General features: G+C 31.3%; 3 protein-coding genes across 4 annotated transcripts; 1 reads left to right on the top strand and 2 right to left on the bottom strand.

Moving 5' to 3' along the window:
• Positions 1-224: 224 nt before the first annotated feature.
• On the top strand, positions 225-3,361 carry LOC101499269 (cytokinin riboside 5'-monophosphate phosphoribohydrolase LOG8). Of its 2 annotated transcripts, XM_004498814.4 has the most exons (7): positions 225-534; positions 946-1,043; positions 1,198-1,228; positions 1,623-1,722; positions 2,207-2,277; positions 2,362-2,505; positions 3,099-3,361. In XM_004498814.4, the coding sequence occupies exons 1-7, from the start codon at positions 427-429 to the stop codon at positions 3,189-3,191; spliced, it is 645 nt and encodes a 214-aa protein (XP_004498871.1). In that variant the 5' UTR covers positions 225-426; the 3' UTR covers positions 3,192-3,361. The 2 variants fall into 2 exon arrangements, with proteins under 2 accessions (XP_004498871.1, XP_073223664.1); XM_073367563.1 differs by lacking the exon at positions 225-534 and having other exon boundaries at positions 976-1,088.
• Positions 3,362-4,734: 1,373 nt separating this feature from the next.
• LOC101498944 (probable magnesium transporter NIPA9) lies at positions 4,735-10,052 on the bottom strand. The gene is made up of 9 exons (XM_004498813.4): positions 9,815-10,052; positions 9,451-9,549; positions 8,943-9,072; positions 8,408-8,496; positions 7,286-7,342; positions 7,102-7,160; positions 6,645-6,765; positions 6,350-6,498; positions 4,735-5,276 (listed from the first exon to the last, which is right to left on the bottom strand). Exons 1-9 carry the CDS (start codon positions 9,923-9,925, stop codon positions 5,060-5,062), a joined length of 1,032 nt encoding a protein of 343 aa, XP_004498870.1. The 5' UTR covers positions 9,926-10,052; the 3' UTR covers positions 4,735-5,059.
• Positions 10,053-11,813: 1,761 nt separating this feature from the next.
• LOC101498614 (uncharacterized) lies at positions 11,814-12,119 on the bottom strand. The gene has a single exon (XM_004498812.2). The coding sequence runs from the start codon at positions 12,117-12,119 to the stop codon at positions 11,814-11,816; it is 306 nt and encodes a 101-aa protein (XP_004498869.2).
• Between the last annotated feature and the right edge of the window lie 237 nt (positions 12,120-12,356).

Genomic DNA, 12,356 nt, shown 5'->3' with positions numbered 1-12,356 from the left:
TTAATTTATCTTTGTATAAATATATAAAAAAACTTTATATAAATATATATATATATATATATATATATATATATATATATATCAAAAATAAAATTGGAAGAAATGACATTTGTAAGTAGAAAGTCAATACAAACGTATGATTCACAATTTATAAAAAAAGTACCTCATCCACAAAATAAAAATTCCAAAATAATATATATTTTTCATTTTTAATAATACAACACATCATCATCTTTTTGTCATAAAAAAAACTACATCGTCATTTTAATATTTTTGGGTACAAAACATCATCATTTTAATTTAACTCTATATATATTATATATAACGCCGCGTTATTGTTCCATTGGTTTTGTTTTTTATTTTTCAGCTTATAAAGAAAATCATCATAAACCAGAAAGAGAAAAAGAAAAAAAGAATCGATTTTGAATGGAGCAAAGCAGCAAGAAGTTCAAAAGGGTATGTGTCTTCTGCGGCAGCAACTCCGGCAACCGACAAGTTTTCAGTGACGCCGCCATTGAATTAGCCAATGAACTGGTCAGAGACTTTCATTAGTACTCTATTACAAATTTCTCAATATTTGTCTTTTTTAAAAATAAAAAAAAAAATCATCTTTTTTCATAAAAAGGGTATCTGGGTAGGTATACTTTTGTCAGAGAATATTTGTTTTTTTTTATCTAACAACTTTTTTTGTAAATGCATTTATTGCTCTGGATTGTTAGTGTCATCAATAATAAATACACTGTTCTTTTCACTTTGTCACATGTAGATGACCTTAACTATGTGTTGAATGTGCTTGTGTTCTTAATTTGTTTCTTTTATAGATATATGTTGGTGACTTTGGTTCTTTGTTATTTTTCAATAGATTATGTGAACAGAATCATTGATTGAGGTTCAATGTTGTTTTTTATGTGTTTTTGTGGTTTTATTTTATGTTATAAATTTCAGGTTAAAAGGAACATAGACTTGGTGTATGGTGGAGGAAGTGTTGGACTGATGGGCTTAATATCTCAGAAAATGTATAATGGTGGCTGCCATGTTCTCGGGTATGCCTAAATGAAGAACAATGTTTTATACTCTATTCATTCACTGTAAGCTTTGTATTGTTATTGATTCATCACTGTGTATAACCTTTGTGTTGTTATTGATTCCTTTTTTTTTCTTTTTTTCGCCCTCATATGTACATCTCTACATTTACAGGATTATTCCAAAAGCTCTCATGCCTCATGAGGTATTTGTGCTACTACTGTTATATTGATACTTATTTTGTTCTTTTTCATTCTACATACTTTGAATTTGTTCCTCAGGAGTGAATCTGTTCTTGCTTGATATTAGTTTGTTCTCAGGATTCAGGTTTTTATGATTTGACAATCAAACATATAGTCTTTGTGAGGAAAAAAAAATCTGAATTTGAGCCAAAGAAATTTATTATATTGTGTACTAAGTTTTGCATAGCATTATCTTATTGGAACTTCATTTCTTACTTCTGATAGTGACTTGTTTGGGAGAAAATTGGTTATTTCCTTTATGATAGTAGTTCCTCTGTCATGGAAATAATTTGTACTGTTCTTTCCATGTAGAAACTTTCATTTTAGTATGTTGTAATTGGTCTTTATTTTATACAGATATCTGGTGAAACAGTTGGTGAAGTAAGAATTGTTTCAGATATGCATGAGAGAAAAGCTGCAATGGCTCAAGAAGCTGATGCATTTATTGCACTCCCTGGTAGTTTATCTGAATAACTCTCAAAATAGTCTTAAAAATAATAATGAGCGTGTCTTATTACATGTGAATGCTACTCCTTTTGTCATATATTAACCGTCACATTTTGAATATTTGTTTGTCCGGTTTTATTTGTCATTTTGAATAAAGTATTAATTGTTTTTCCCAGTTATATATCCTTATTAGTAGTATCAATCCACCTAACTACTTCTACTAACTAATTATTAATAAGGACAATTTAGTAAATGAAATTTATTTTATTATAAAAATTAATACACTCAATGATTTTCTTATGAAGTGTGCATAACCCTAAACAAAAACGACACTTAATATGAGACGCAGGAAGTGCTAAAGAAAGATCAGAAGAAAGATTTTCTTTTATTTACTGAAATTTGCTTTTATTTTTGGTCTACTGGATTGCTCTAATAAACATATAATGTTGACTGTTACCCTTTTTTTATACCCTCCACTCTATACTCATAATTAGGAGGATATGGAACTATGGAAGAGCTTCTGGAGATGATAACTTGGGCCCAACTTGGAATTCATAAAAAGCCGGTAACCTTATGCTGTTACTTTGTTGGATAAAATCATTGGTATACTATTGTAATCATATGTTAACCCAAATATCTTCCTGCACAGGTTGGCCTATTGAATGTTGATGGTTACTATAACTTTTTGCTTGCATTATTTGACAATGGTGTTGAAGAAGGGTTCATTAAGCCCGGTGCTCGGAATATAGTTGTCTCAGCTTCATCAGCCAAAGAACTTATGATGGAGATGGAGGTTTAACTAACTATGGCTAGCCATTTTTTAATTTTACTTTATTATGTGAAAGGAAACATTAGAAAATGCGTGCATGCAATTGGTAAGTCCAAATAGACGAATGATGGATTGCTTTACTAACTAAAGGAAAAAAAAATCAGTTAAAGCATTCAATAACTAAAATTGATCATGTACATAAGAGTATCAAGCTATGGAGCACTAACATTGATACTGATTAGACATAGACACCTGACACAATACTGACATATTGGTACCGATAATAATAAAATAGAAGAAATTGAATGTAACTACATGAGTCGGTGTCATGTCAGACACCAGACACACCTTCAATTTGAAGTGTCGGTGCTACATAGTTATATTGTCATGAAAGTAGATTGTAGCTCATGTTTTATCTCCTATTAGTAACTTTGTGGTGTGATGGTTGTTAAATAGAACTTTACTGTTTTTCTGGTAATTGTAAACCTGTATCAGAAATGCATTCCAGTTTCAAACTAAAACAGATAGTCATATCATAACAAAGTTCCAAATGTTATTTACATTAATCTGTGATTTTGTTAATTACAAGACTAAAGTCTGATTTGATCGTTTTGCAGCACTACTCTCCTTCCCATGAGCATGTAGCCCCTCATGAGAGCTGGCAGATGAAGCAATTAGGTAATTATCCAGGACAAGAAAATGCAGAATGAAATTTCGATTGGTTGGTGGAAGATTTTTTTTTTTAAATTTGTCTTCTGATGTGATTCTCCATAACTTGAAATGTATACAAGAATTGCTGTCGGTGGGGCCAAATGTTGTTTGTTACTATGTGTTGGATTTTATGAAGGGATGGTATATGTGGTTTGCTGTTTTTGCTTCATTTTATTTATTGGTCGATCGAGACACTGTAAGACAGTCAAATTCAGATTGTTAACACAATTCAAAGGGAAAAATATATTCAAATAAAATGAGATGACAAACAGTGAATTCAGAAATTTTAACTTTTGAGGACAATACTGATATGATATGAAAAATAGAGTTTATCGGAATTTTAGTAAGGCAAATTCCTCCGATATTTACTGAGGTGGTTCCTCTATTTTGTGATCAGATTATACAATACAGGTGAATCATATGGACAATCTAAGGTTTTGCAAGCCTCATTACATCACAATCTTTAATATCGCAAAAATTACATATAGATGTAATTAATGTGTCACGATTGCAAACTTGATGACATGATGTGATGCAGCTACAGTGACCGTAAAAATCTTGATGTTGTAAATTTAAACACAATTGTAGACTGCAATTTAAAATCATATGCATGTAGCAATCATAATTACTTAGAATACGATAGTTGCTCCATGGAAAACTATCCTGTATGAGGTTTAAAAAACTACCTTGGTGCCATGATTCTCGAAGTGAAAGTATAAATCAGTGAATTCACATGATACCTTGTTGATACATCAACCATATATATTTGGTGGAACACCAACTACAGAATAGTACACTTATGTGCAGAAACATTTTCGGAATTAGTAGTCTAGCTGACAAATGTGACGCTTTCTAGTGCAAGTAGGCCATATTTGAGGGTGACATGTGTGCAAGATAGTTAGACATGAATTATCAGGGAACTTTTTATAGTAGGACCCTCACATTTCTCAGTCACTGCACACTAGTCTCATGGTGCCTCTAATTATCAGCGGTTGAGCTTGTTTTGCATCTTGTCATTACATAGTATTGGCATCATTGTTGTGGTGGACCGGTTAGTTAAATCATTAATTTCTGCATAATGGAGAAAGCTGTTACTTTCTAAAAGGGCCATCTTCTGTTCATTTTTTCCTTATCATAATTTAGAAATGACAAATATCTTCTCCAAAATTTCTAAACATTTTATGAAAGATCAATTATCATTTTTCCTAGATGTTTTTCAATGTGTTTGAAAACAAATTACAAGGATTTCAAGCACAGTCCTCACAAGTTGTGGAGCACGGTGGTGCCATACTGTGAACCGTAAAATCAGTGTTTCCAAACCACACTTTGATTATAACATTTTTGAATTCAATAATTACTCAACTTCTATATTATCCACTCCCTAATGTACCTAACAAGATAAGAATCTTTACTTTCAAAATGTATATTTTGAAGCATTCTGCTAGAATCAATTCTTTTGCCTCAATGATATCTCTGGAGGATGAAGTGCACCCTTAGGACATTATTCCAACACAAGCAACACCTATATTCAAAGATCACTACTGCACAACAGGAATAAACTGTTGATTATTAAAATTAGTTTCCAACCAAAAAAAAATTATGTGTGTTGGTATGTCACCATCACTGTCATATACAATCATCAAAGGCCAACATAGTGAAAGTTCAGGAATAGATTTTACAAGATAGCATCAGAAAGCTAACAGATACTTCATCCAAACTATGATCCAGAAGGTATGATTCCAGAAAAAATGTCACGCCCTCTGACGAAGCAACCACTTACATATACAGCATACACCATGGCCTTAGCAGCTTAATGCTTAGAAATCTTGTGAAGGAGAAGAAGGAACATTTTCCAGCTCTTGTCAAGTCAAGCTTTTTCTTTGGAAGATGATGATAGGAGATGATTTAATGTTGCCGCTTGAATGACAGCACTAGGACTTGGCTCCCTTGTGCGGGAAGAAGTGGATCTTCTAGGGCCATAATTCTTCTCGACGTTGCTTCTTTTTCGTCGCGAAGTACATGCAAGGAGTCTCACCAGCCGTGTGGAACCAACGAGCAAAATCACACCCACAATTATAAGTAGCCTGCAAAAATAATGTTTCATAAGTATGACCTTATTTCTGACATAAAAACATGAACATTTTCATCTCTTTGGTGAAACAAGAATGACCAGATTGGATTCTACCAAACTAGACTAAATGTATGTTTTTAATTTATACTCTCTACTCTCTAGATAAAGTTATTTGCCAACCAACAGAAAGACTCGCACAACAAAATAGATGAAATCAGTGTTATCAAAAGCAGATTGAGAAAAACAGCGGAAGGCCAAAAATCTGCTATGTGAAATAACAAATACTAACATTGCGGGCAAATAGCCAAAGTCGCATAGTGGTTGAAATAAGTCAATTATATATAAAAAACTCATGCCGCACACAAATAAAAGAGGGAATGGAGGAAAATCACAGTTTACATATTGAAAGGATTACTTATTGCCCAAATAGTGAAACTAGGATAGCATTGTCGTTTTCATAGCAGATTCATCAAAATCCGCTTCTCTATATCTCTATAGCACCGCTACCGCCACTATTCAACAACATTGTATGAAAGTTGCCAAATATTTGAATACATCATGTAACCTCATTCATCATATGGAAAGAGGTATCAATGTGACATGGTAAGGAGTAAGTCATCAGTTCAAATCCCATAAGGGGCTTTTGATTTTTTATAATTTTATTTCATAAAATGCCAACAGTATTCTCTATTTGAAGGAATAGAGATATTTTTTATATTTGTAAGAAGATTCCAGTTGTAAACATTTTTTTTTTAAAATAAACTAATGAATAGATTGTTTTATGCTAGATGAGAGCCATCAGTTTGAATTCTTGATTTTGGGTTCAAGAGATTTTATCCTTGCACCAGATGAGATATTTCTCATTTTTCCATGAATATTATGGACAATATCATCCTAAAAGTCCAACTTGTATAGTGTATACTATAGCAGAAGGCCTGAATAGAGCAAGTCCTGAGTCTCTTTGGTGTGTGTGCATGCGTTTAAAAAACAAATACAAGAACGGTTGAAGCTTAATTTGGCCTTTAACTTTATTTTAAAAAAAGAGCAAAAAAGCCATAAAAGACGAAGCATAACATCTTAAATTACCATCCAAGAAGTAGTGCTAGACGAGCTTTCGGTGCAGATGGAAGTCGCTCACCCAAAGCAAGCATCCCAGCAAGTACACCAGTCAAAATTGATGCCACGGCTGCACATGTAGAAACTATAATAGCCCTCCCATGCTTTAAACCGCGTGTCTGCAGAGTGTGGAAGAAAAATATTAATTCATTAAAGAGGTTTATCCAAAATTGGTGATGTGGAACTTGGAAAGTGACTTGGCAGTGTGAAAGGTGCAACAACAGTTTTCACAAAACTAGATCAGGTAAAATTGGACTCAGAATACCTGGTAGTAAAAACCGATACCACTAAAAAAAACACTGATCATGATGCATATAGGAACCAGCAGCTTGGGAAAACCTTGCTCAAGGAATAGAAATCCCATCTTTGATATTACAGATGACATCCTGCATACAGGATTTAAAATAAACTCAGACATATAATCAAATTTTGTTCATTGCCAAAGAAAACAGTAACCCCCATATAAATGGACAATTCTAGTTAAGCTAAGCTTAATCTTCAAGGAGAAAAAAGTATTACCATCATCACATAAATTGTTTGTAACATGGCATAACTTTATACTAATAAACTACCTTAAAACTTAACTATCAAAACTTGCTGATGAATAATATCAAGTTATTATCAATAATACTCAAGCTCTTATTAAGGAGTTGAGGTATATGAAAAAATGACATGTATCAGAACTGAATGCAGAAAAAGAGTAGAAAGGAAAGCAAAAGTACCCAAACAAAATACCGGATTCCAAGCCATAAATGATTTCTTCAACAACATCGTATTCCATCTGTAAAACAAAAATGTCAACAGAAGAACAATAAAACATAGCTCACTAAGTTCCTAATGTGGGGTGTTTATTATGAAAACACACATAAATTTGAAGGTATTTCAGCAAACTTAAAAATGAATTACCATCTCTTGTTCTCTTCGCTGACGCTTGTATATTTGAAGCCATCCATTAAGCAGTATCTGTACAACAGGACAAGTGTTTATAACAATTAAAATAATAAAAATGCTTAGGTGATAGTATTATCATTTTGTTACATTGGTGAGAACTCACTAATTTCTAGAGAGAAGTTGCTAAAGCCTATAAAAAACTATCATCAATAAGTATTGCAACCAATACTCATATACAATTCTCACAGGTTAATGAAATGACATGCATAGAGCGCACATTTAAGGCATTTCAAGAGACCAGTAAATGCCTTCCCATTGACTTCAAAAGGAATTTGGTGATAAATGACATACATAGATTCAAAACCCATGGGAAAAATTAATATTCATTTGAGGATGTCAGAGAAATACAGATTTCTACAATATAGAATGAATGCTATTAAAATAATAATCATGTTTTGAAGACATATATACTCTTTGCCTTGATTATACGAAACTGTTACAGATGACAAATGAAAAGGCAATCTATATGCTACAGATTCAGGGAAAAATAACATTCACATAAACATAAGTGAGAAAACAGATAACCAAGTAACTGGACGAGGCTTTTTTAATTTTGCTAACAACTATAACCTCAACATATACAACTTCATGTATTAATTATATGCTATTGTTCAGTGTTGTCAAATAGCAGCTATAGCAACACTATAGCACTATAACGTAGTAGAATTTGAACAAATCGCTATTATTCCACATACACTATTTAGTACAAAATGTTGTCAAATGGTGACTATAACGGCACCACAACACTGTAGCATAGCTGATTTTGAACAAACTACTAATTTTCATGATTTGTGATTGACAACACTGCTACTGTTAAGCAAGATACCTAGCATTTATATGAACCAGATTCAAGGCCAAATATGACTTTGGAGTTTGACCGGCACTCCGTGCATGGACTCCCAAGTTAATAAAGGAACGCCACCATTTTTTCTTCAACAAGGACGTTAAGCATTTTCTCAGATAACAGTTACTATAGTAAAATCAAGGGACTGCCACCATACTTATGAATGCGAAATATCTATGACCATAGAAGCACAAAACTATAAATTAAGTTGATTCATGAGACAAGGTACCTACAAACAAGATGAAAACAACAAATGCCAGCCATGGGATGTGAAAAATAGATAGAGCGGCCGCCTCTTGTTCCTCCCCTCCAGCACCAACTCCTAAATAGTAAATATAGATAAACATATAATAGTTAACCAACAGTGTCAGTGTGTCACACAAATACAAAATCATACATCTTAATACAATGACATTGCAGGGCAAAGTTATTTTTCTTAGAAGCCAGATAATAAAAGATGAGAAAAACAACAGAAAATTTCAGTCCATTACTTAGATGCTCAGACACACAGGTTCAACACAATAGTAAACTGAATTACAGACAAATGAATCACATTTATATGAAGATCCAAATTCTGAACTATATGAACAGCTATAAAATTCATTATTCTCATCATAATCAACAAAATAAATTGTCACAGTGTCGCATAACACAACTTTTGTTTCCTGATTTTAACATACTTTCTTTCTAATACTTAACCATGCCTTCTCAAGTTCCAAAGTAATCTCGGGTAAACACAATACACTGGTAATTAAAAACTTACATTACCTATTGTGCCAAAACCTGCCAAGGTAATGCCAACCCAATCAACAGCATTCATGATTTCCTTGAGATAAAAATGAGAAAAGATCGACAAAATCGCTAGTCCACAGCCAGAAACTGGTTGAATGACAGAGACCTATACTTGAGAAAAGAAAAACCACCAGGATCACCAATGTCAAAAACCTAAGCAAAACACTAAGGGTATGTTTGGATGAGGGTTTTGGAGAGCTAAGTCAATATTTGATATATATATGATATTTGTAAAAAAATTGAAAGAATAACATGATATATGATCATATAAAAAATGAAATCACACTTGATTTATTTTCAGAAACATTCTATAGCTTCCTTCAATTAAAAAATAAAAACAAGCCCTTTCCTCCCCTCCCAAATCCTCCATCCAAACATACCCTAAAAGAGCAAGCTAATTGGTAAAGGGTATAGGAATCCCCCTTTGAATTGATTTTTCAAAGCTTTATCTTCATCACATAGACATGGAATATATATCACTTACTGGAGCCAGAGACAAAGCCCTTAACATCAATAATGCCCCAAATATATCCATCAGAAAACCTATCAACCAAGTTTTGTTCAAAGCATAAGCCCTAATAACCTGCAAACACAATGAGATATGAATCAAACAGTGAATTCATATCCACATAACATTTTCTCATTCAAAAATTAACTCATTTTCTTATTCTCATTCAAATCCTACACATGCATGAAAAAATGTTAAATTTGACCACAAACGAACAATAATTACTAATTTAAAACAGACCCATATGCTTCAAATGATAATGTTAACAAAAAAGATGAGATCTTTAATGAGAATCGAAACGTGAACATTACAAAAAAAAATGAAAAGGAAAAAACTTTACTTTGAACTTGAAGGAGAGAGGAGGGAGAATGATAGTGCCTTTTTTCTGAAGGATTTTTCCGATGTTGTTTCCGGCGGTTGCAGCCACCGTTAATAGAATCGATTCCCACATGACACTGTTTGAAAATGTTGAAAAAAATTATTTGTGTGTTGCAGCGTCGACGTTGATTCTATTCTATGATTTGTTGCTCTCTCTCTCTCTCTTTCACAATCTGTTCCTTGTTGCTTCACAAGTTACTAGAGCAACCTATTATTTATTTTTTTAATACTCATTAATTGTTAATTACTTTTTTGACGTCATTTATTATTAATTACTTTGTAGTCAGTGGTTGGATTGGATTAAATTAAGTAAAAAAAACGTAACAAATTTCACAATTGAATTTTTTTTTTATTAATTTTTTTTTCTGTTGATGCACGATAAATTATTTTATTAGATTATCTTTTTCTAATTAAATTATCTTATATTTTAGTACCAAAAATAGTTATATTTTATTGAAATAATTAATTCTTTTTTGACTGAATTTTTTTTCTTTTTGTTGATGTGAAATTAATTAGTTAATATGTTCTAAATTTTTTAATTAATAAATATTATGTCGAGATACTAGTAAATAGTGGTATTTTTAACAAAAAATAACTAATGTTTTTTTTAATATGATATGATGGTAAAAAATTTATAAGGATACATTTTTAAAAATTATATTATATTTAATCCATTTTATATTCTATAATGGAAACAATATATAAGGATTTAAAAGATGTATGGTATATTTAGTCAAATATAAAAATTGACTAAATATAATTGCTCAAAAGAAGTTCATTTTTTATACTTTCCTCTGCATGTTGCATTTAGACGTTGAGAAAAAACACTCCAGCCACTATTTCTATTTGGCTTAAAATTGCCCAAATTCACTAATGGATACAAATGGTTGAACCTTCAACTTATAATAATTTCGATTTGAATTCTTTTATCGATAAAATATAAATAAATCAAATTATATGGTAAGTTGTTTTTTTTTAAAACAACGACATTTTGCTATTTAATTTTATTGTGGTTATAATTCGAAAACTTAAGACGGTTATTAGATGGTGAAATACGTATTAAAAAATTCAAATTATTTTATTTTTTATTTTTTTTATAAATTTTGGAATACATTAAAAGATGTTCTATAATATAATTTTATTTTTATTTTTTTAAAAGATATTGTACGAATACTTTTAAAGAGATCATTTGTTACAGATGATTGGGAGATTAAACTTGTTTTCTCTTTATAAACTTAGATTTTCATAATCTCTAATAACATACTTAGGTCATGAGAGTTTAAATATACAATTTATAGCAAAAGGAGAAAATGATAAAATTTGCATTGAAACGGGACATTTGGGTCCATTTTTATATGTGCTCAAGTGATTCTCATTTACTAGCTTGTTTGCAAGTCTATATAGCACATAAATATATAAAATCTTTAAAGTTCATAAAATTGTCATATGTACTTGCCACTTTTTATCTCAAATTTAAATTAAGTCATGAACACGGGCGTATCTTCTCTAGGATAAAGATGACTATGGTCACTCCAATATTTTTTAATATTTAATAAATAGATACATTATTTTAAATATTTATGTAATATATATTTTATATATATATTATATGATTCTCCTAGTACTTTAAATACTAAAGTGGTGGAGTGGTTCTCTTGCTTTTGGTTTATATATAATTTATATGTTATAATGGTAATCATCCCTTAATAAAAGTTGTAAAGCTCCGCTATTAGTAAAAAAAATTATTTTAATTTTATGAAATTTATCATTTTATAAACGCAAGCTTGTAAGATTACAAAGATTTTCAATAGATGAAAATGAAAATAGCATTACACACATGATATATTAAACAAGATTTAAATATTTAATCCACAATAATCATCATAAAACATGACAATTAACAATATGTAGAACATATTTCACTACCAATTAAGAGAAAAGTAAAATTTTGTTAACAATCACTACAAGCCATAAACCACATACAAGTACCTATCCTTCAGCCACTTGAAGCTCTTCTTCAAGGAACCTTTCACCTTTCCTTCGACAGAATACATTTTGTAGCTAGCAACCCTTTTCTTCCTTTGAAATTCAGAATCATCAGCAAAGCTCCAAGACTTGGAAATTGAAGATCTTGAATAAATGTTTTTCCTTTTCTTCAATTTCAAGTCCTTATTGTTAGGACCCATTTGAGATTGTGCATAGGAAATACTATTGGACCTTGTATCATAATTAGGCCTAGCTGCTTCGTAGTAGCTCTCTATGTGCATCATATGAAGAGGGTTAATTTAGCTCACTCTTCAAGGATAAAGCCTTTTTTTCTTCTTCTATTTATGAAGAGAGATGGTCAAATATTTGAGAGAAAGTGGGAATGTGGGGTGATCCAACAAAGACTTTGGAGCTGGCTTAGTTTACTTTGATTTTCTTTTCTCATCCAAATTATACGCAATACTATAATATAAATTTCCTTTAAAAAAATTATCCATGAATATAAGTCTACATTTAAA

Source organism: Cicer arietinum, chromosome 4, assembly GCF_000331145.2.
Source record: "Cicer arietinum cultivar CDC Frontier isolate Library 1 chromosome 4, Cicar.CDCFrontier_v2.0, whole genome shotgun sequence".
NCBI classification, from domain to species: Eukaryota; Viridiplantae; Streptophyta; class Magnoliopsida; order Fabales; family Fabaceae; genus Cicer; species Cicer arietinum.
This window is presented reverse-complemented; position numbering and strand designations above follow the sequence as displayed.